General features: G+C 46.6%; 1 protein-coding gene across 4 annotated transcripts in view; it reads left to right on the top strand.

Annotated features, from left to right (window-relative positions):
• Positions 1 to 24,749, top strand: part of LOC119461824 (protein ABHD13-like) — a 116,090-nt gene that overhangs the window by 67,030 nt on the left and 24,311 nt on the right. For 3 of the 4 annotated variants that reach the window (XM_049672278.1, XM_049672277.1, XM_037723197.2), the window contains exons 3-4: positions 6,259 to 6,359; positions 16,696 to 16,949. In XM_049672278.1, coding sequence (XP_049528235.1) covers positions 6,259 to 6,359; positions 16,696 to 16,949 — 355 coding nt within the window. The remainder of the gene's footprint in view (positions 1 to 6,258; positions 6,360 to 16,695; positions 16,950 to 24,749) is intronic. The other variant, XM_049672279.1, reaches the window with a different exon arrangement.

Here is a 24,749-nt window from a genome sequence, read left to right as displayed (position 1 = left end):
ATGGTGACGTTCAGTAGGCAGAGTATTGTGGGCACCCCCCTCCGTTCCGCAGTAACCTTAGTGGTGCAAGGCATTGAAGAAGGTGCGGGAGCATTGCGAAGGGGACCAAGAGTGATCTTTAATGGCCAATAGCTCTGTTTCTGCGAAACGAATTGAAGTACTTCTTGCTGCAAATTACTTCTGAAATAGTGTGTTTTAACGTCGAATGCATTTCTCGACTTCGATAAAAAGTGTTTCCTAGGCTCCTCTATGAAGACAAGGTACTTGAAGAGATGTCTAGGGGCACACAAGCACATGCTAAGCTAATTTTCTTGTGCAGTCAACCAATTAACCTCTAATGAATTACCACTAATGAGTCACTTGATAGTTAATCGATCAAATCTTGCAAGCAATAAAAAGTAAGCCTTTCATTGCAGGTTTTCAAGTGGGGCTCACAAACAATATAAGGGTGATTTAATTGGTAATTCCTTATTTGCATATTGCATTGTATAGTTGTAAAACTTAATGCAAGGAGTATACAGTCGAGTCCCGCTACAACGAAATTGACAGGACGCGCGGAAAATTTTGTTATGGTGGAACTTCGTTGACGCGAAATTAGCCAAACGGCAAAGCCGCGAACGAAACCGAAACCATCGTCCGGGAAATCTTTGTGATGGCATGGGGGAAAAGGTTGACTGAAGGCAGTCAATAAAGTGTCAACTTGAGGAGAGAATGCATTTCGCGCTGCTGTTACAGCATTTTTCATACATTGTGGCCGACACCCAACTCAACGCACGTGCCTGGCCGATCGCGAGTCTCATTTTGCGGCACATGCACCGTCGCAATGAAGCAGTTTGAATTAGCTCAATTTCATTGCACATTTATTTATGACAAAGTCAGTAAGCTTGGCAAGCTTGCGCTTACCGGAAGTTTTATTTCCAGAAGTCGGTCAGCCTGGATTTCTTATGCTTCACGGCAGTTACGAGATTCTCGCAGTCCGTTAAAAGAGCCGTCGTAATGTCATTGTCATGGGCTCTGATAACTTTCGAGATGAGGACAAAAGGATCCATTACTTTCAAAGCAGTTGCCAGAGTCGGTATGTCTAGCGGGTTGTCATTTTCCCCAGCCGATGAGACGTTGGTATCATGCTAACAACAGCGGCTTCGGCACAGCCGCCTTATCTTGAAAGCAATCTGCGACGTGCACAAAGTGCACGCCCGCGCGGGCCTCATCTTCAAAGCGATCTGTGATGTGGGCAAAGTGCAACTAGTACCGGTAGAGTCGTGTGCGCTGTGCTTTCGACGTTTAGTTTGCGTTGAATAAGCGAGAGATGGCACGGAGGTCAATTCGCTCGCTGCTATTGCCGCGCCTTCTCACTCCGGCGTGTTGACACCGTGTTTCCGCGGTCATAGAGCAAGATGTGTTCATGTTTACCTGTGCGCGCGTGACACAGTGCTTGGTAATTTAGTTAGTAAGTGAATGTTTACAAGTTTATACGGCCGATAAAACTACTATCTTTAGTTCGTATAGCTGTCTACTAATTAGCTATCGCAATCGATGCTTCACCTTTCGGGCAAAACTGCGAAATGTTTTCCTTTCGCTTTCTGCCTCGGTGATCATATATGTCTTCTCGAGAGAGTGAAATTTGCACTTCTTCGCTGGCGTAGCCATTTCGATCATACAAACACAAACCACATAAAACGGCAGCGATTGTGGTGAACCCGTGCAGTCTCGTGCAGGCGCGTGATGACCACGCGTGGCTATGGATTGCAGTGGCGTGAATCGGTACTTTGAATTTGATTTCGTTCGCGAAAACCCCGTTCAAGCGGACATACGATTGTCACAGCTTTGGAAGGACCGTCTAATTTGACTATTCGGCAGTTCCAATTTCAATTCAGTCCCAGTTTCATTCTCAAAAAGTTAGTTGAAGCGGAAATACCAAATAAAACGCCTTCATTATGGAGATCCTTTTTTGTATTACTTTCTCTGGGCAGCTGACTGGGAATCGGAAAATCTTCGTTGTGGCAGAAATTTCGGTGTAGCGGCGTTCTTTGTAGGAGGATTCGACTGTACTATAGGCCTTCTAGAGCACGTAGGAGCTTCACAATATTTACAGTGAGCAGGAGATGAATCAAAATGGCCCATCCAGAAATGACAACGTGGGGCAGCATTGAAACAAGGCACGAATCACAATATGCATGAGATCGGAAAGAAAATTGAACAAAATTATGAAGACTTTAAATTTTCGACTACAAACAATGGTGGCTGCTGAATACAACATACACTTGTAAGACACTGTACTATCAGAACGGCGCCAATGTGCATGTATGCAAATTGAAACTATTAAAGCAAAAGCAGCTGATTAAGAGAAAATATCAAAGGTGATAACCATGCTAATAAGTAAATGTGCACCAGAGTTCTCACCAAAAGTGAAATGTTTGCATATTTACATTAGCATATTCACATATTTGCAATATAAAGAACCCCAGGTGGTCAAAATTAATCTGGAGCCCTCCACTATGGCGTGCCTCATAATCAGAACTGGTTTTGGCACGTAAAACCCCAGAAAGAAGAAGAATATTAACGTATGCACAAATTGGGAAGTGTGTGACAGCAAAATGCCGCGCAGGGCACTAGGCAGAGTGTACTAGTGTATTTCAATGCGTCCCAGGTGTTGGATGTGATGCTTTGACTATATTATATTAGCGAACTGTAGCAGCAAGTGTGATGAGCAGAGCACTTAAGGGTTTGTGAGATAATTTAGCCCTGTAGTATCTCGACTTCCCATTTTTCATTCTGGAAAAAGCTTGCCCACAAAGGTAGGTAGTGCCAAAAATTTACATGTATACCCGCAGACAAATTGCTTAAAGCTTGAGAACTGCTCAGAGCCTAGTAATTCATAAAAATGGATTTGATTGTCTTTTTTGTATTTGTACTTCAAGATGTCGCTTGTAGTTAAATTATTTCAAATTGAAAGGAATCTGGCAGTGTATCCACATCACAGCTAAATGGATCTTGAAACACTTGTGCTTCCTCTTTTCTGGCATCAAAGTCGGAGAATCGCAAAATTGCTTTTGCAGATCACCAAGGATACTTTGTGCAAATAGGGGGAAAATGCCGTATCTGCACTAATCCTTGAACAGCAGCAGAAGGACACCAACTTTTGATTTTGCACTTGCAAAAAACTTCAAGAACTTCAGTTTTGCCCCGAAGCCACATAAGTCCTTGTAAAAGTCATGATTGAGGTCTGCATCTCCTTGCAGCTTCTCACTGAACTTATTCAGTGGTCCGTTAGGTCGACGTGAAAGGCCAATTTCGAGAGACACTCATGACTAGACAGGTAGTGGTTGGGGCTTATCCTTCTGTGTAAGGAACTATTTATTTCTTCTTTGAGATTAAAGAAGCGAGGGAAGAGTTTTCCGCAGCTCAGCCACTGAATTACCGTGTGATACGTCACGTCTACGAACTCGGACTTGGTTGCCTTTAAAGTTTACGGAAGTGGCAGTGATTAAGCCTATGTGACCACATTAGCAGCTGAAACAACAGGTTCCAGAACACAGACATGCCCAAGAGTGCTTTTTTAAATCCAGCCAACTTTTTCACCCCTGGATTGTAACAGATTTTAGTTTGCCCCACTACAAGCTGTATGCGGACCGTCTTTTTTTATTTAAGAATGTATTTATCGTACCATGCATTCTCTGGACTGAAGAAAGGAGCTTACGCTAAAGACAGGTATTTACATGGTGTACTTTCACGGGTGAGAAGCTGGCAAAAGCTCTCTGAGCATGCCGCACCTGGGTGAAGTCAAGGAAGTTTTGGTGCCTCTTTGATGTAGTGGCTGGGACTAGCTTATCAGAGAGTCACGTGCTCCACAAGTGATGGTCGCATGAGGCTCCCGATTTATCAGCGCTGCCTCAGACGAGTTGGTGTCGTGGTGTGATCCATAACTGCAGTGTAGCCGGCTCCTAGAAAGAAGCGCAATAGTGCATGGCTTTGTGGAGAAGCCCTGCATGCAGGCCCAGGCGCAGTGGTGGCTTTGCAAGAGAAAAGGGCCTGCCTGCGCACTGGCCATCATCAGTTGGACTGCTGCCGCCAGCGAGAGCCGTAGTTTGGAGACCCCTGGTCTTGCCCATGCACGCTATCTCAGGCTCCATCGTCGATAAGCCACTTATACACACAGATCAGCATAGTGACAAAATTTTTGCAGCGGTTTGCCAACCGTCACAATGCCAGTGAGTGGCAAATTTATCGTCGCAGCTTACATGGCTTTGGTTGTTATTAGGGGCGTGGGAAAAGTGATACTGAATCGAATACCAATCAAATAGTGCTAGAAGCGAATTGAATCAAATATTCGAATAGTTTTCGAATGATGAATAGCCATAATCACAATTAATGCCATTGCATAGTACGTTATGAAGTGTTGTTTATTAAAAGCACAAATGTAGCATTAGAAGCAAACATGTAGTTTCTTTACATGCACAGAGCTCTTCAGAGAGCGCGCGCTGTACAGCCTGTCAAGTGTGGCTACCTAAGTCACGTAGCCTGCTCTGCTACGCAAGCTCTCATGTTTTATTTATTATTTTATTTTATTTAAACATACCTTACAGGCCTCATGGGAGAAATTCTGTAAGGGGGTAATGGCACAAAGAGAAATATATATTGCGATAAATTCCGTTATATAACATCAATACGCACCAGCATTTTGCTGAAAAAGAACACTGTACTCGGAAATACAAAGGGAAAAAAGAAACATACTGCACAAAAGCAGAACAGAAGAGCAATAAGTAGTACACTAGAGCATGGGTTCTCAAAGTGGGCTCCGCAGAACCCTGGGGTGCCGCAGGCCCCTGCTCGGGGTTCCGCGAGCCACTGATAAATTTTTCGTGGTCCCGCGCTCACCAAGTGGCTAAAACGGCGAAAACGAGGTGCGCTCGATCCACAGAACCTCCATTACTCATGCCCGGTTGTCAAAAAGCATATCACAACGCGTAACGGCAACGTGCGAACTGCGCAATAAATTCGCAAGCAGCTTGTAGCCACCCAACCTTCGAAAATGGGAAGCGCGCCTAAGCTTTCGCACTTAAATCTCGGATGCACTTATGGCGGCATGCCGCGTGCCTACATAAGTGCGTAGTTGCCATCCATGATCGCGTCGATAACCACCGCAGTTTCGTCCGTAGGTGGTTGTAGCAAACAGTAGTTTTGCTTTGACTCAGTGCAAAGCTGTCGAAGATAAGAGCACCGGCTACAATGTGATGGACGGACAATTTGTTGGCACTGTGCTTGATGGCAAACTTCTATTGCTTAGAAAGTACTGTTTTCCAGTTTTCTTCCTCGAAACAGGATGGTTTCACCATCTTTGTGGCAGGTGGTTTCTGTGGGTTATTGTCACCTTGTTATAAGGCCAGTCTGCGCGAAAGCCAAAAGCGCATCACGTCGCTTGGCACCGCTCTGCGTGGTCATCGGCACCCTACACTTTCACCGCGGTCGGCGCCGACATTGAGAAGTTCTGAAATAGTGATGCCCACAGCAAGTTCGCGCAACGTTGCCCCCCCCCCTTCTTTTTTTGTCTGCACCCATCTGCTGTCTTTGAAAATGCGTCTGCAGCCAGTGGTCAGCATGCTGTAACATGATATTTTCGAGCCCGCCATGTAAGTCCAAAGTTAGTCTTGTGACAGGTTGCTCGAACCTACGAAAAGAGACTGTTGTGCACCTAGGAAGGGCGTTCGGAATGTTGAGCCACCGTACGATATTTCGCAAAGATCGCGGCCATGAACATGCAACGATCATCCCATGCACTCGCTTTCATTGGCAAAGTGGTTTGTCAGCTTTCTGAGGCTCGTGCCGTGTCAATAGCCGTTTCTCTCACCAAATTTGCAACTGTTGATTGCACATGTTTTTGAATTTGTTTGTTCATATTGAATAGTTCAAAAGCTTTGAATGGGTGATATTTAAACATGGTGTTCGGGATGTGTTTCCCCCTTTGCAATCAGTTCTGGCGCATACAGTCAACAAAGGCACAGCCTTAGAAATTAGCTTTTGTTACTCGGAGGCAGCCGTTGCTGGGGCATGGATTTGGGCACCACTTATGCAGAAATTTGAAACAAAGCAAATGCTAAATAGCGTAGTATTTGATCAGATATGGGAAAGTATTTTATATTTCCACAATGGAATAAAACATTCAGTTGCAAGCACAGTGCTCGTTTCGTCCTATTCTGTTCACCTCTGTACTGCTGGTTGTTTTGTACGAAGCTAATTGGTGGCCTGATGTTTCTGTAGGCTGCCGAATGTAGGTGGCCTCTTCCACCGCTGTGGATGCAACATTCTGCTGCTCGAGTACCGAGGCTACGGTCGCAGCGAGGGCACTCCCAGCGAGGAAGGTCAGTGCTGTCAAACCATTGCTTCAGCCCAAAGAATTCCCGTGCCATCATACATCAGCTTAGAGCAGCAAGGAAGGCATTCAAGTTGGCACGTCCATGCCTACTCTCTGGAGTTTACACTGGCAGATACTTTATGTGGAGAGGCTAAAGAAACATAATTAAGTATATTTGCCATTTACAAGAAATTTCTACGACTGGAAAATGGTACTAGTGATCAGCTATGAAGCTAAGTACAAGTGTCTGCAAGTTTGTTTGTGGCATTACTTGCTTCACATGCTAAGGTATGTTCAGCATATTGCAGTCATGATGTGGCTCGCCAGTTAAACTGTTTTGCAAAAGAGACAAATGACTGGACTGCAAGCACACACTCTCCTAGCTGCAGCTATGGGAAAACGTTTATTTCCAATGCTGGGATGTGTACAGCAAGGCCTACTAGAGCATCTACATCTGACCTAGTTCAAGCGTGCCTCAGACCGGTATAGCAAGGTCATGTGGATTGTGCGATAGTCAACTTGTCATTCACATGGCAACTGTAAAACACAGTCTCGAGTGGTGAATACGATTCCTTGTTGGTAAGTGAAGCAGTTTGGTGACGAAAACTCCTAGTCTAGTCAGAAATTTATTCGAAATAGTTTGGTAGTCGTATTGAGGGCCCTATGCCTGTAGGGGGGTAAGTAAATGTATGGACGAACACAGGGTCTCTTCTATTGACCCTTTTTGGGAACAGTTTGTTTTAGAGAAACGAGATGGTGCTCTTGGCGGCGCACCACTCATGGCCTCAGCAACAGCGCACGAATACGAAACCACAACCGCTTCTACTTCTACCTTGCTTCTGTGCGATAAGCTGTCGGAAATGTAACTGAGTTTCCGCTCATACACTGTGCTCCAATCATGTTGGATTGAATCATGTGGATTGAAGACGTGAGCACTTGTTGGCTGTAAAAATAGTGACTGGCATATCAAGGAATGTAATAAATATGTGCAGCCAAGTTCGCGGACCACTGCTGCAACTGTCCGTACATGTTACCGGCACTTCGAGATGTACGGCTTTCCTCGAGGATACAGAAATTAGCTCATCCGCCAGCATTGTATCGCTAACATATAAACAAAGGGGTTCAGCCCCGGAACATCGGCACGAGTTAGTACCGCTCGTTAAACAATGACGAAGGGTGTAGCGCCGCTTTCTGTCATAGTAAGTTTTGCACGCAGTATCTACACATATGTACCCCAACTGGCACGGAAACTTATGCCCACTCTAAAGCCAACGTATCAAGAATAAGTGAATGGGCACACACTTGAATATATGCGCACTATATACGTACAATGAATGACGTATTACGCCGATAGCGCACGAATGGACGAAGCTGAATGTTTCGTGACAGTCCACCAGAGTCAACGAGTTACTAGTTATAATACATCTTTGCTACAAGGTATTACAATGTACACTACAGCTACATTTCAAGCCTTGTGCACTGCAAGAACAAATCTGACGGAACTGAGCACACCCGCGAGCGATAAGGCAGAAAATAATCAGATAGTGACCGCACCGAGGAACCTTACTGAGTCAGAAATGTAAGAAGCCGCTGCATCAAAATATTTGCCAAATAAAGAATGAAGAGTGAAAACACGCTAATCATGATTCAATTCATGAGCGGAAAGTTTGGATAGCTTGGAATACATATTTGGCCCCGCTTTTAGAACAAGCACCATATACGCTGCTTGTGCCATAAGGACATAGCTTAATCAGCTCCAAAAGCATTTTTGCATGTTCTCTGAAGCTGTGGCCAAAGCTTCGTGTCGTCCACCCAGTCACCGTCTATGATATCCCGCGAAACAAGGTTTACTAAGCCGCATCGCCATCATACACATCCACTGTAAGCACGGAGGCAATGGAGGCAGTTGAGACAACCAATGGATGCGTCACCACGTGATCAAACATGGCAGCGCCCACGGGATCGCCGCAAAAGGGGTCAATAAGAAGAATGAATTAGGGCTTCATGTGCGCAAGCACTCTCGGGCGCCCGACTACTCGTTGAAAAAGAAATCGGGTTGATCAGCCACTTCAGAATTTTAGGTTCATTTAGCTTCTCGATTGCATTTGCTCTTCCATATTAAAGAGAATGGCATTATTGGTTCTTTCACCTATTTTTGTGTTTGGTGGCCAGACTTTAACTGCTGATGCAAAGGGCTCCTGCACTCTCTTCTTTTCTCTAATTTGGTAGGTTTGCCGTGAGCTACAATGGAACCTCGATTATACGTTCTCCGGTTATTCGACGACCCGCATTTTATGACGAATCAGTTTGGTCCCGGCAAAACCCCCATTGAAATAATCTATTAATAACCTCGATTATACGACGGAATTTTACACCGACCCACCTTGTATGACGCCTCTCTGGTAACGTCCGTGAAAAAAAATAATAGGTTCTAAGCAGACGCAGGCTGGCACGTAAGCAAACTGCAGGCAGATGATATTTGGTGTGCAGTACCGTATTTACCCGAATATAATGCGAGGGGCGACTTTCCAGTCACGTGAAATACAGAAAATAAAACCGCTAATGTAACACGAGATGAATGGAAAAAGAAATGGTACCTTTATTCAAGGAATCGCAATTTGGAAACGTTCTCTTTACTCATCATAGTCGTCTGAAGAAGAGAAGGAGCTTTCCTTGGGCGGTCTTCTTGGGCAATCACTTATGCAAAATTTCGCGTGGCTTGTTACTGAAAGCGTCCCCGACAAGTGTTTCTGGCGCTGTCGTAGGCTTGCAATCAGCACCAAGAGAGCTGTAGGCTGTATACTTCGAGGGTGCCGGGAGGAGCCGAGTCTCGCGAAAGCAAAACTATCTCCAAAAGTGATAGCTCGAGAATTGTCATCTTCCGTGCCGTCGAGCTTGTTTGAGAAGTATTTCTTCAAAGACTGCACAGTCATTTCATTCGGGGTCAGTACCAGGCCACTTCATGTTGCACAGAGCCTTCCCGACTGGCCTCGCATTTAAAGTGGGCCTGCTGCTGGTCCCGCCATCGGCAAATTGTCGACTCCTTGACGTCGAGACACCGAGCCGTGGCGGACTTTCCCAGCTCCTTGGCCATCAGAATTGCTCGTCTGTCAGAGCGACCATCATACTGAATGCGCTGTGCCGCCATAACGTCGCTAATGAACGGAGTCGAACCGCAAAAGGCCGTAGGGTATTGCAGCATCGTAACCAGCCACAAGCACAGCGAAAACAGCGTCGATTCCAGCCATAAACAAGTTCCGACTTCGGTCAACTTTTCTATGGATTGGATTGAGACGTAAAGTTACAGGTTGCAACCGTAACACTAAACATCATGGGATTTAGAATAATTGTTTTAAGATGGTCAATTTTGCCATTATTCGAATGTTAACGCGAGGGTCGAGTTCAAGCAACGAAAATTATGAAAAGCAAAAGTCGCGTTACAGTCGAATAAATGCGGTAATGTTTTAATAATTGAATCTACCTTCTTTGGAAGCAGGGCAGGTTTGTGCCGTGGGCTTATTCAGGCAGTCTGTACTTATTTTTTGGGCAAGACTGAGCGTCCCTGCCGATATTCTTAGTTTTTCGATTATATGACGGTTTTGCATGGTCCCCTCAAAGTCGTATAATTGGGGTTCCTCTGTATATGTACAAAAAGCTAGCAAGAGGTGTGAAATAAATGTGTGCAGCCCTGTTTGATGCAGGTACTACAGCAATGAATTCATGCACTTGTCTGTTATCCAATGGGTAAAGTCATCTGGGACATGTGGCTGTAGGTTTGCTAGCATTTTGTGCGTAATGTCTTGAGTGCTGGGACACAGCCACAAGAGATGATGAGTGTCCACTGTGGACACAAGGTGCCAGGCACTTGGGACACGTTGTAGGTTTGTCACTTTCAGATCCCAAGGTGCAGGTGACCACAAGTGTCTGGGCCAGCCCAGCCCGAAGCCTCCGAAGACAAACTTCCTGCACCCGATTAAGGTTCTGGTGAAGGAAGCAACCACGCGGCGTTCTTAGTGCACGTGTGTCTCATTGGGAAAGTGGACTTCTGCCTGGGTTGCAGCTCCCGCTCTTGCACAAGCCAGTACAGTAGAACCCCGCTTTTACGATCCCGGGTTCTGCGTTTTCCTGGCTGTTATGTCGTTTTAGGCCAGTCTAAACCGGCGTAGGGGGCGGCGTTGTACTCTGGCATCAACTGCATACCGTGCCGTCTCGCGGGCTGTGTCCAACGCGATCTGCGTTGAGGGCAGATTCTAGGCAGTGTAGGTGCATCAGCGACTCGTAGCTTCTCAGCTCGCAACTTCTCGGCACTCAGTTTGCGTTGAAGCGATAGACAGCACATAGGTTGGATCGCTCGCTGTTGCTGCCATGCTTCCTCACACCAGTGTTTCGACAGCGAGTGTCCGCGCTCATCGAGTGTGATGTGTTCATGTTAGCCTGTGCGCGTTGACACCGTGCTTTTTAATATAGTTAATAAGTGAATGCTTACAAGTTTATACGGACGATAAAACTGCTATCCTTACTTTGAATAGCTGTCAACTAATTTGCTATCTCAATCGATGCTTCGGCTTTCGGGCAAAACTACGACTGTTTTTCGCACGTAAAAATAAAGATAAAATTGTGTGCAGTTCACCACTACTCTCATTTCTCAATTTTTCTCATTTCATGGCTCTCGTGTTTCTCGGCCCTTACATTTTTTTTTAGGTCCCGTGAAGAACGTCAGCGGGGTTCTACCGTAGTGGGTCACATTCGTCGCTAAATGCCAAGTAGCTCTTTCAAAGGCACGTGCGGCCATGCAAGATCTCTGTGGCATCTGTATGTTTAGGTGCTGTGGCTGGTGGTTCTGGTTATAATAATACACAGTAGGGCTAGGCTATGGTGTCAGCCATCTTCTTTATTCCGAACGCCTCCTCACTTCTTCGTCTTCGTTAAGACACCCTGTAACTTCTTCACAACGTCGACATACACTCCCCCTCTTTCAAGACTCATCCCTCCTGGGATGATACATAAATACGTTCCCAATGGTTGCAAACTCAAGCACGCTGTCATTGTTGACGTAACCAATTCTCTTGAGAACACCTTTTTGCACTGCAGTTTGCACCACGCAATATGGTCCCATGTACACCTGCTTCGTACCCGGAAGATCTTTTCTCACGAGTACTAAATCATTCAGCTGTATACAGGGTATCCGCGTGTTGTGGCGGCGGTCGAAATGATTCTTCATATCTTGGCAGTATCGCTGGTATGCTTCCAAAGTTTTCCACTTCTCGCACAATTGCAGGCAGTCAGCAATACCAAGCTGTTGGTCAGCAGGGAGCACCGGTGTCTTTCCAAATGCTGTGAAATAGGGACTGCAGCCAATGCTCGCAGTGTGCGACCGATTGTGATGAGCTACAGCGGCCTCCAAGCAGCAGTTCCATCCGCCTTTGAAAACGGGATACATGGAAATAAACTGTTTCAAGTCTCGTATGATTCTTTCAGCCATGCCATTTCCTGCAGGATGGTAGGGCGCGCAGCGTCGCAAAACAACTCCTCGTTCCTTCGCCCACTCTTGCAGACGCTTGCTTACGAATGCTGGTCCATTGTGTGATATTACTACTTTGGTATTTTAAACATCTCTCGGCTCGCACTATTTGCGTCTTCCCTACTCGGTCGTGCGGCCACTATTCTAGTGCACTGGTCTATTGCCACTAGGAAAGACTGTGTTTTTCTTACTCCTGTAGTCTTTTTCTTAAGGTCTGCAAGGTCCACCTGGATGACTTCAAGCGGTATGTCAGCAATCGAGGTAGGACCATTTCGTCTGTTCTCTGAAGGTACTGTACTTTATGTACTTGACATTGATGGCAAGATTGGACGTATCGCTGGACGTCGTCTTTCAAGTGTTTCCACCGGAAACGCTGAAGAATCTTGCGATAAGTTCGCCAGAACCCGTCGTGCCTGCCAGAGTCTGGGGAGTCGTAATAAAGTTCCAAGATTCGAGGCACCATTGTTTCCGGAGCTACGAACTTTCCATCGTGGAACTCCAGTTTTTCAGTTCCCTCCCACAGCAGAGTTGCGCTGATAGTCTCTTGATCTGGGGTTACCGCAAATCTCGAGTGTGTGTCTGCTTCCATCAAGTGTTCTCCAGGTCTGTGATGGACCATGAGCACAAACTGCTGAAGTTCACTCACCCACCGCGCAATTTGTCCTCTAGGCTCTGCGAGGTTAAGGATATACATTGAGGTTTGGTGATCGGTAAAGAGCGTAAAGCTCCTGCCATCCAGGTAAGGTCTAAAATAGCGTACGGCCATTAGGACTGCCAAAGCTTCTTTCTCCATAGTTGTGTAATTCAGGTGCACTTTCGAGAATGTATACGAATATAATATCCCACGACCTTTTGTTGCCGGCTCTGTGGAGGTTCTGAATCCCTCTGGTAAAGCACTGCACCTGTCGGTGTTCAGCTCGAAGGGCAACTTGAAGTTTGGAAGCGTCAGAATTGGGTTAGACGAAATGATGCTCACAAGGCTTTGATAAACAGAATCACACTCTGCTGTCCACCGAAATGGCACGTTCTTCTTGGTCATTTCTGTGAGGCACTTTGTTTTCGTGGCATAATCTCTAATGAAAGCCCGAAAATGCCTTGCAAAGCCGAGAAATACCCGCAAAGAGTGTAGGTCATACGGTTTCTGCATTTTTGAGATTCGTTCGACTGATTCCTGCTTTGTTGTCTTGGTTTGGCCATCTAATACTCTACCTAGAAACACAACTTTTCTTTGGAAAAACTGACTTTTGTTGTCATTAATCTTGATCTCCGCATCACTCGGTGCTTGAAGTACACTAGCAAGATGCTCTGGGTGCTCCTCCTCATTGCGAGAGTAAATTATTATATCGTCGCTGTACACGCTACAAAACTTCCCAAGAAACGGTCGCAAGACATCATTCATCATCTTCTGGAATCAAGCGGGTGAGTACTTCCATCTTAATGGGAGTCGAACATACTCATAGATGTCAAAAGGCGTTATGAAGGCAGAATATTTCTTGTATTCTTCAGAAAGTGGACCTTGCCAGAATCCTTTACATAAATCAATACGCGAAAACACTCTGCAGCCACCCGTCTCATCTATGATAAAGTCTCTCCGTGGCATAGAAAAAGGAAAAAAACTCTGCTTATTAATTTGCCTGTAATTCGTGCAGAATCAGTGGCTTCCATCTTCCTTAGGTGCAATAGTGATGGACGACGCGAATTTAGACACAGATGGACTAATTATCTGTGCATCCAGCATCATTCGAAGCTCGTTCTTCAGCCACATTCTCTTCTCCCGTGACATATTATATGGCTTTTTCCTCACCACTGTAGCCTAACTTAAATGGTACCTGAAACTTTGTAGTTGCCTTGGGATATCCCTTCAAGCATAGCAATTCTGGGTAAGGCCTCTTAACATCTTCACATGACGATGGCTGCCGCAGGCTCCTCGAAGAAGAAGTTGAAGAAACGCTGAGATTGTGCCGCTTTTCATCCCTAGTTATTCTTACAGTCCAGTAAATGTTAAGGCAGAATGCACTGATGGCTGGACGTGATAGGAGTAATTCATAGGGTACTCCGTCGAGTACTAGCGCCTGCGTAGCAACACTGTTGCCGAGACAGGATATGATTAAACATGTCCATTTATCATGAATATCTCGCCTTCCATCGTGTCCATGTACTTCCACAGCTCGTCGCTGTTGTACTTTCTCGGTCTCAACAATACTGGCATTTATTATTGTGATGCTTGCTCCGCTGTCAACTAACGCACTCCTTTCCTTTCCATCAACAAAAACAGATATATGCAATATAGACCACTTATAACGTAACCGCTTATAGTGCAGGACCGGATATAGTGCAGTCTTTTAAGACTCCCTTTAATTTTCCCATAGCACTCCGTGTATACGTGTGTCGCTTATAGTGCAGTTGCGGGAAACGAAATACTGGTTACAGTGCGGCTGCCTGGGAGTACGGAAGTCAGCGGAGACGGCGAACGCTCCCCTCAAACGGGTGCCCCAAGGAGTGCTCGAGGAAGAGAGACGAAGTGGAGGAGAAGGGCACGTGGTGCGAACGAACAGCCAGTGAGGCTGAAACCAGAATCTTGAGTGCGAGTCATGAAATAAAACGGCGCGCGTAGCGAGTGAGCACCACGAAACTGCCAACGCTGGCCAACGCTCGCTTCATGATAACGGCAGTAAACGAAACTTCAGGGAGCGGGCGGCGCTGGCGCATCACGGCGAAGGGCGCACGCGGAGACCGTGGAATGTGAGGGAGGAGGGCGGCAGGAAAGCGAGCGGATTTCGCCCTGGCAACTCCGCCGCTTCGGTGGCTCCCCTCTCCCTCCCTCACTTTCGACTGTCGCCGTGCGCGCCCGGCGTCGCTCCGGCCGGCCCGGCGCCAGCTCCCCGAAGTTTCGTTTTCTGCCGTTATTGGGAAGCGGGCGTTTGCCGGCGTGGGCAAAGCCACATCCCAAATATTTTCTGCAAGCCACATCCCAAATTTATAACACATAAATAATTACATTTTTTTGAGTGACTTGTAAATAACTGCATATTTGTAATCAGCACAGAAGGTTGAATATTTCCTGAAAATAACATGTGTCTAGAGTCAATAACTAAAGTGTTTTTATCCAGGACCCAGGTCCCCACTTAAGGTGACACACACTGTCTTTCTTTACTACTAATTTTTGCTGCCACATCTTATGCTCCATGATAGTGGCCCCTTCCCACTTTTAATATGCTTCACTGCAAACACGTCTGTATTACTGCAAAGCTCACTTTATGGAACTGAAAAAAACGACAATTGTGCTTATCGGGACCAACAATCACATACATCCAGCATTTTGGGATGGGGCCATGAGTGAGGCTTGATGTGCTTAACCGCGAGTATGTATTTATTGCCTTCACAGCAACGTGCGAGCAAATTTGCCACTGCACCATTAAATTTGCTTTAAACACAGCCTAAGGTGCTCCTGGGAACATTACAGAATGGTGACTTATCAAATGGAAAGACAATTATTTGAAGTCAATGTGCATTAGATCAGGATCTCGAAAACATGACATAGAAGCTGGGAAAATGCAACAGCGAAGGAATGCGTCAACAGGGTTCCACTGTATCTGACATGTGCAGTAGGTGTTGATCGCGCTTTCATATCAAGAAGTGGCATGGCACGAGTGCTCGAATGAGCTTATCACTTGTGGTGGGTTTATAGAAATAAGCAGTTTGTAGTAGCACTCGTCCTCGTCTGTTCGCTATGTCTTAGTCCCAAATTTTTGTGCCATGTTTTCCAGTCACTGTGTTAGCTATGTCGTCGGCACAGTGTGCCAGTGGCAGCAGCAGACACTGTTGCATGGCAAACTGAGGCAAGCAGAGTGGCTGCTGCCCGTTTGGCAGTGTGGCTGGTTTGGCACACTGCCACGTGATTCACACACGAGTGTTTTGAACAGCTGCATCAGATGACTTGCAGCTTGGTACACGAGAAGATTTCTGTTTAATCTGCAAAAAAAAAAAACAATCAGCGAACCTTCATAATGAACTGGAACAGTGTTCGTTCTCTCCAATTGTAGGAAAGTTTTGCTTCATTAAAATGAGATTCTTGTCCATTTCTAGGGGAATTTCAAGGGCAAATACGATTACTACTTTGTTATAGCCATTAGTTCATGATAATCCATTTCATTATGACAAGGTCTCGCAGTTCTTTGTTCCCCCCCAACATGAAATGAGTTAAACTTGTTTTTCGCAGTCCTTCTCTCTTGTACATTAACATTTCCGTAGCACCGACCTATCTCCCGTCATAAACATTTGCCATTATGTAAGTTTTTGTTAGAAAGAAACCCCTTGGGGCGTTAAAAGGACCCTAAAACGAAACAATAAATCAGTTTAGACGTAAGGTATTCTTTGAAAGTTCTATTTTCAATAATTTTGGTACTATAATAGGTTGATTATTAGAAGAGAAATGAAAGGTCCAAGTCCAGTTATATTATTTCGCGCTGGTACGTCAGTGTGACTTCGCAGATTTCAAAGCATTTTTTCGTCTTGGAGTCACATTGGCTCAGTAAATGTTTCTCAGTACTTCACAGGCTCAATCTCTGGCTCTTTTTTAGAATGCAGTGTATTCCATCTTTACCAGTAAACTATTAAGTAGGCCTTACCATCATGGTGAGCAGGTGCAGAAAATTCTGCCTTTCCTTATTCCACCTTTTCTGGCTTGCCAGGCCTGTTGTCGCAGTGAGAAGTGGCATTTCTGGCATAACAGAAGGGTCCTTTATTACATCCAGGGGAAATTGTTTTTTCTGTTAGTGTCCCCTTTGACACAAGAACTGGTGCCTGTGCTTGGTGCATGCAGGGCTGTACCTGGATGCACAGGCAGGCCTGGAGTTCCTGCTCTCGCACCCAGGGCTGGACCAGACGCGGCTGCTGGTGTTTGGTCGCTCGCTGGGGGGAGCCGTGGCACTGGACCTGGCCTCACGTCCTGACCAGGCCCAGCACCTGCTGGGTGTCATTGTGGAGAACACCTTCTCCTCCATCCCCGAGATGGCACGCGTGCTCTTTGGGTGGCGTCTGCTGCGATGGCTGCCTGACTTCTGCTACAAGAACCAGGTGGGTGGAGGAGCCACACGTCGTATCATCATGACCCATGCGCAACTGATATTGGGAAAAAAAATATTGCAATCGGGTCTACATGAAATAAATGCTAGCACAGTTGATCCGGGATGTATCAAGCTCAAAGGGGATTGCGAAATAGTTCCAAATATAGATAATTGTAAATATCAAATATGCCTGCCTGAAACTTATCTTGAACATCCACACGTCTCGGACAGTTTCCTGGGATCCTGAAATGTGGAAATTCACCTATCTTGTTCAAAACCGTGTCGAGCGAACAAAAGTTTACTTACTTTTTGCACGTGAATGTCAAAAGTCGCTCGTCTGTGCAGTCACAAAGCTAAGCCTAAAAGCCCGCATTGCCCTGACACGAAACCACAGTGTGTCTCACACTGGTCGAAGAGCTTCTTGCTCGTTTTGATTCGTGGTAAGGTAGAATGCGACGCAGCGCAGAAGCAAACCAGCCTGTATGTGTATGCGCCGTGCCCCCTAATTTGTCCTCTGTTATAGTGGCATGGCTGTGCCTCTTGACCCATTTTTACCTCTTATACTGGCCGGCATGGCCGGCCACATGTCTGTCGCGATATGCCGTTTAAACAGCCAATCGTGATACTTCGGCAACAAGTAAATGAGGTAGACTTTTATGTTGGGTTTTCGGTTTTGGAACCAACTTGTTTCAACCAGTCCTCGCTTCTCGTCCACGCCAAGTCCGCCCGTCTCTTCTTGCATGCCGTTAGGCACTCTGACGCCTCGCGGTTATTTTGTTTTCGGCCCTTCCCCTCCGGCAACTGTACGGTGACTGCCAACACTAGGCAGACATTAGATTCGAAAGCGGCTTTCAGCTTGCACACAAACATTATGTGCAAGCTGAAACACACAAATGCACGAATGCAACATATTCAGCATGGACTGTGGGTTCGCAAATCGCATAGCGACGAGTCTCGCACGCCACTGCCGCAATACTCTTTCCATGATGTGTGGATGTGGCGTACTGTATTTTGTTACATCAAAGACGTAGTGCCAAAATCAGTTTCTGTTGGGATTGGGTTCGTATTCGTTTTGTCCACTTGCCAAACCCTAAAATGCTGTTTGCAAGAAACCCTTGTCTACAGAATTCCGGTAGTGCATCTTCAGCTTGGCATCTCGTGCCGCAGCCACTCACTCGAAAGATTGATTGTAATCCACGCTTTCTTGTGGAACGCGTATTATTCTGGGAGGCCTGTGAATTTCTTGAAGCAGCACAAAAGATCTCCTCTTGCCTATAATGAATGGCCGCAGTATGCCCAAGCCATCCATGCGCAGCGATCAAAACTAGGAGATGCACCCTGCTCATTTTTCTTCCGTAGTGCCCTTCAGATTTAATGTTTTATTGTTTCTCAGCATCTGCCAAAGCAGTGCCGTTTCGAATTCGTCAGCATTAAATATTTTCAACGGCCCGAGATGTGATTGCATGCACACTGGGAGAAGCACACTTGCAGGAGCGTGACATGGCACATCGTTCTATATATCGAATGTGGCAGTGAACGCGAGTTGCATACACGCATAGTGCAGCACTACACTTTTGCATGGGATTTCCAAGAGGATGGTACAAGTGTTCGATATAGGCAATCCGAGTTTGATATATCCGGGATCAACTGTACAGTTAAACCTGGATATAACGAAATTGACAAATTCCTGAAAAACTTTGTTATAAAGAAGATTTCGTTACATACATGTTTGGCACGAAATTTTTAACAAGAAACGCTTACGGTATTTACTCGATTCTAACGCGCTCTCAATTGTAACGCGCACCCGTTTTCCGTTTTGGTCGAAGCACTCGTCCTTGGAATGTCACACAAGGTACCAGATGCGTGGACGCGTGTCGTTTCGCACAAGCGCGAGGCATCGGAAACGAAGAGCGAGCGTCACGATGACGTCGTAGCGTCGTATAGTGTTACAGTAGAACCCCGCTGTTACGTTCCCGGGGGCTGCGTTTTCCAAGCTGTTACGTCGTTTTCGGCCGGTCCCGGCACAGCTCCCATAGAACCCAATGCATTGGTAACCCCGCTGTTGCGTCGCAACTGTGGGACCATTCCCGCATCATACGTTGCGAACTGCCACCCCGCGCCGGCTTGAGCGGCCATTTTGACTTTTCATGTCGCTTAGCTTGGTGGCTTGACAATGGCATTGGCCGCCCAAAGTGCCGGGGGCGACAACTATGACGTATTTTCGGTTTCCGCCAGCAAAAGTATGGCTCTTGAGATCCGTATTTGCTATCTAAAGATGGTGTCTATGACGCGTTGTGGCCCTAAAATTGGTTTTGGCTCATAGATATTCTGTATTAAGTCCAAGGGCGATAACGCAGTCGGCGTATGCTGTATGTGCGAGTAAAAACGTGCGAGGGGAGCCGACGACCGCGTCTAAATCTCGCGCGCGCAAGAAAAGCAGGGAGGAAGCGAGCCTTCTTCCGTTGCACTCGAAGCACCAGCGAGGGAGCGAGGGGGGAGGGATAGCGGGTGGCATTGTACTGTACTCTGTCATCAACTGCGTACTGCGCGGGGGTTGCGGGGTCGCGCGGGTCGTATCTTGAAAGCGATCTGTGTTGGGGCAGAGTCTAGCAGTGTAGGTGCGTCCACGGCTCGTAGCTTTGTGCGTGCTGTGTGTTCTCGGTGCTCAGTTTGCGTTGAAGCGATAGACAACAGCACGAAGGTCACTTCGCTCGCTTCTCCAGCGGCGCTTCCACACGTCGCCAGCGTTTGACAGCGCGTGTTCGCGCTCATCGAGTGTGATGTGTCACAGCGTGTACCACAGCGCATCGGCAACATCAACTGGAAAAGGAGAGAGTACCGGCGTGGTGGGCTATGCCAGTTGCAGCCAGTGGCAGGATCAGGTTTGAATGAAGGGAGGGGGGAAAGGTCATGCCCGCGGCGGCAAGATCGCCGGGTCGAGGAATGCAGGCCCGCCTCGCATACGCACGCACGCACACATGCGCTCGCTTCGCATTCCGTCGTGGCGGAGAAGGTGCTTCCGGTTGCTGCTCGCGCAAAAATGACAAAATTTGGGCGAAATCTCTAGGTCGTACGAGGGGAAAATTCGTTATATCGAGGGGGTCTCCCGCTGCCACTTCGTTACATAGAGGTCTCAAATACATGTGTTTCTATGGAGTAATGGCGGGGAATAGAAAAACTTCGTTATATCCAGGAATTCGTTATATGGAGGTTCATTATAAGCAGGTTTAACTGTATAACGAAATTGACAAATTGCCCAAAACTTCATTATAAAGAGAATTTCGTTATATGCAGCTTCGGCACGAAAATTCGAAAAAGAAACGCTTACCGTATGTACTGTCGCTCAAGATTTACTTCTAATACACTAAAGTTGCGATGAACAAAAGAGTCCCAGTTTCGCCCGAAAGGCGAAGCATCGATTGCGACAGCAAATTAGCAGACAGCTATACGAAGTATAGTCAAACCTCGTTAATACGTACCCGCTTAATGCGTGATTGCAGTTTAAACGTAGTCACGAAGATTTCCCCCACCCAGCCCCCATTGAACCCCATGTATTGGCTGACCGCTTAAGCCATAGTTGCTCATTGCCCACTAAACGGTTAGTGCGTGCTATTTTTCTTGTTCTACAGGCACAGGCACAAAATCGGCAAAATGTCATGTGCACAGACGTTCGATTTTCGAGTTGCGACGCCCAGACGCTAGTCGCCAGCGATAGTGAACTTACATGGCCACCATGACATATTTCCTACTTGTACAGCTGTTGCCGATTGCCGCGCACAAAAACATGGCCTTCGAGATAAGTTCCCGGTAACGCGGAGAAGTTGCCGGTAAGGGGTGCGAATTTGCTGTCGCCGTCGGAGTAGTAACCGCGCAGAAGCACATTTTATTGCGAAGCGCATTTGTGCCGTCACCGGGGACGTCTCTCTCGCGCGCGCGCGCAAGGGAAAAGGGGGGATAAGGCACGCTTCCGCACTAGGCCCGGCGGAGGAGGCGAGAAAGGGAGGGGTTTACTTCGGCGGTGACCGCCGTATCTTGGAAGCGATCTGCGATGTGGAAAAAGTGTGCGCCCGCGCGGGCTCATCTTCAGAGCGAACTGCAGCCAAGGTAAATATCTTGCGTTTCTTCGTCGAAGCACTCATCCTTGGAATTTCACACCAGGTACTGGATGCGTGGACGCGTGTCGTTTCGCACAAGTGCGAGGCGTCGTAAACGAAGAGCGAGCGACACGATGCCATCGTAGCGTCGTATAGTGTCACCTAGTGTCATGTTAGTGAAGTGAAGCACAGAGACTTGCGCAGTAACCAAAGAGTGGCGCTGCCAGCACATTGAAAAAAAAAAAACATTTTTTTTCCTTCGGCAATATCAACAGGAAAAGGAGAGTGCCAGCTTGGCGGGCTAGGCCAGCTGCAGCAAGCGGCGGGATGAAGTTTGAATGAAGGGAGGGGGAAAGGTCACGCCTGCGGCGGCAAGATCGCCGGGTCGAGGAATGCAGGCCCGCCTCGCGCACCCTTGCACGCACACCCACGTGCGCTCGCTCTCGCCTCGCAGTCGCCATAATTCGAGCGCGCCAAGCATGATGCCACTGCTTCGCATTTCGTCGCTGGAAAGAAGGTGCTTCCGATTGCTGCTCGCACAAAAATGACAAAATTTGGGGCAAAATCTCTAGGTTGTCAGCAGGTAAAATTTGTTATTTCGAGGGGTCTCCCGCTGCCACTTCGTTACGTAGAGGTCTCAAATACATGTGCTTCTATGGAGTAACGGCGGGGAATAGAAAAACTTCGTTATATCCAGGAATTCGTTATATGGAGGTTCGTTATAAGCAGGTTTAATTGTATATGTGGTGCCTCCAGTGGGCCAGCAAAGGGTTTCCTGTTGATTTTCATGGCCTCTTGGTGGTGTGTGTGCCAATACGTGGCATTAAACAATGGTAAATTACAAATGAGCTTTGTGACACGGCTTTCAGATTGTGAAAAATGTCTAAAAAAATTGCTTTCTGAAAAATTGCTTTCTGTATATAATTACATTTTCAATTTCTGTGACTGTTTTTCTATCTAATTTCAAAAATCACGAAGTGCTCTAAACAATTTGGTGTATCAGCCAGGATGTCAAAGAACTTGCGAATCACAGAAAAACAGCATTTTTCAAGCGGCAATACCTCCGGAACTGTGTCACCGAGCGCCTCCATCTTGGTCTTGTTAGAAAGTGCATTTCTCCATCTTCTAGTTATTCGCTTCAGGTCCACACAGAAACGAGCGTCCAAAAAGCAAATGATGGAAGGTTCTTCTGAAGTCGTGCCCTTCATGTGGCGCCATCGCGCTTCGCCATTGTTCTGGCATTCGCTCCGTAGGGGGCATCGTCTGCTCTTTGTACTTTGCGAGCTCTCCACCTCTCGACCACGGCAATACCGTAGCACACGACAGCGCACGACACCATTTATTCGATGCAGAATTGCGACTGTATGCACATTCTTATCCTGCAGCAACATGGCGTGCTGCCCGGTTGTCGCTGTCTACACCCTATAGTATATACAATTGAATAATAAATACTACGTTAATCCTAAACAAACTGGAACAGACTGCATAAAGTTCATTAGGTAAAACGAAGGCACATTTACATTATTTAATACATGTAATGCAGTTCACAAATGGTCGTCCGGTCAGCTGATCAAACTGTAAATGAAGAACTGAAAGGCGCATTTGACCCACCATGGCAACAGTAATTTAGCACAGGAACAGCACATTCACCAGATGTGCAAAGAGTGCTATGTCTGTTCAAGGAACAATGTGCAATACTACGGCACTGTAGTGTAATACACTCAAACCTGGTTATAACGAAACGGGATATAACGAAATAATGGATACCATTCATATCCAGCTTTTCTGGACACATACTAACTAGTGCCCCAAGCGGCTGAGGTACGAAGCTTGTGCATTTTCAATGGAACGAGCAGGTTTTTCGCGAATAATTCAAACTGCAGGTCGAATATTGAGAAAGGTAGGTGACAGACATGTTCTAGAAGACAATCTACATGAGACAAATGCAGTGATTATGCTGTGGCAAGTTAGAATTTTGTTCCCAGAGCGGTTAAGGGGGGACGCGGCTTTCGCATCGTGAAGTTTGGCTAAAAAACCGATTTTTTGAAAATCACATTTTCAGTTTGTATGACTTCTTTTCTATTTTATTTCAAAATTTCGTCACGGAAAATCGCGCGGAAATGATGTAATAAATGTTTATCGAAGCTAAGGTGGCGAGGAGTTTCTCGAAAATAGCGAAAAAACGGCATTTTTCAAGCCGCGATATCTCCGCAACTGCGTAACCTAGCGCCGCCATCTTGGTCTCTATGGATAGCACGATTCTCCGTCTTCAAATCTGGTGCCTCGGCCAGCTGCACCAGGCAAGAGCAAGCGCACAGCAAGCAAAAGTTTCAAGGTCTCGCGGCGATTTCTGATCGGCAGCGTGCGCCACGTGACTGTACGCGGCTCCGCATTGGTCTCCCGGGCGGTTGCCCTTAGCAACCGGCGGAAAGGTCGCCTGCTCGCCGCGCTGACAGCGCTGAGGAGCCGATTTCGCATCTTTTCAACTAGTCGCGGCGTGGTTTGGAGATCGTATCTCACTCATGATAACGGACTGGCGCTCGCTTGTTAGAGAAACGAAAAACGTTGTCAAGCTCGGCCCTTCTTAGCTTGGAGAATGGCTCTCGTCTGTGATCATGGGCCGGCGATCGTTCAAGAAAAAACGCAAGACTGCGCATCAATTTGGTGCTCGTAAGTCGAAGCCACCGATCTCTAAAAGAAAGTTTGCTCCGGCGACTTCAGCAGTGACAATGACGGTGGCATGCAGCACGACGCGGACGTGCAGCTGAGCACCTCAAGCACGGATGGAACATCGTCCGCGCATATTGGCGAAACTGTTGAGGAACCCAGCCGAAAAAGATGCCATGCTGAAAAAGAAAGCTGCAAAAGCTCATCAGACCATCAGGTCAGATGGTCAAGCGATGCCGCATCGCAAAGGACACAAAGGACTATAACCCTGGTGCCTATTAAATTTTGACAACATTGAACCTTGTTTTCTCAGTACAATTTTTTTGGCATGTTGCTCAACTCGTGGAGCAGATATCTTGGTAACTACTTTACACATTTTGATTGCGTTTGTTTTGTCAGACTCACTGAACTGTACTTTAGGGGATAGCGCTCCTCTTTTTTATCCTAGTGTTTTAAGAATTCGTAGTAGGGTTCCTTGTTTGAAAATAAGTGAATGAAATTCGAAAACAAGTTCACTTATTAATAAGTACAGAGTAGTAAAAATGAAGCACCTTCACGGTATAGCTACAGAGGAGTTAAATAATGAACAGGCTGAAAAAAAACTGTCTTGTAAGTATGTAATAAAATTAATAGGCCATCAGCATCGTGGCAAAAGGGTAAGCCTGAAGGCGGAAAACCTAGTGGCGCATTTGGCTCTCGCAGTGATGAGATCCCGCAAAGGACGCGATGACGCCACGACGCCACGGGACTGCACGCCCACAAATAAAGACAGTTTTTAGACTGCGAATTTATATGCTTAAGAAATGCGCTCATTAATGGAATAGTTTCATTCGAAGTTGGTAAAAGCGGCTGTCGTGTTCACATTAAAGTTGATATAAACAGCTTCAATCCCATGGCCGTCGCATCATTGCGGACTTCCGTGGGATCGTAGTCGTCAAAATGGGATTGATGGTGAAGTCAGGAGGCTGATGAACAGCAAAAAGGCAGAAACTTGCAGAAGGCATCAGGAAAATAAAATTACTTTTTGAGCTGCATGCATGAGTGGCATG

Source organism: Dermacentor silvarum, chromosome 8 (assembly GCF_013339745.2).
Source record: "Dermacentor silvarum isolate Dsil-2018 chromosome 8, BIME_Dsil_1.4, whole genome shotgun sequence".
NCBI lineage: Eukaryota > Metazoa > Arthropoda > Arachnida > Ixodida > Ixodidae > Dermacentor > Dermacentor silvarum.
The sequence above is the reverse complement of the archived record's forward strand: the minus strand, read 5'-3'. Positions and strand labels throughout refer to the sequence as shown.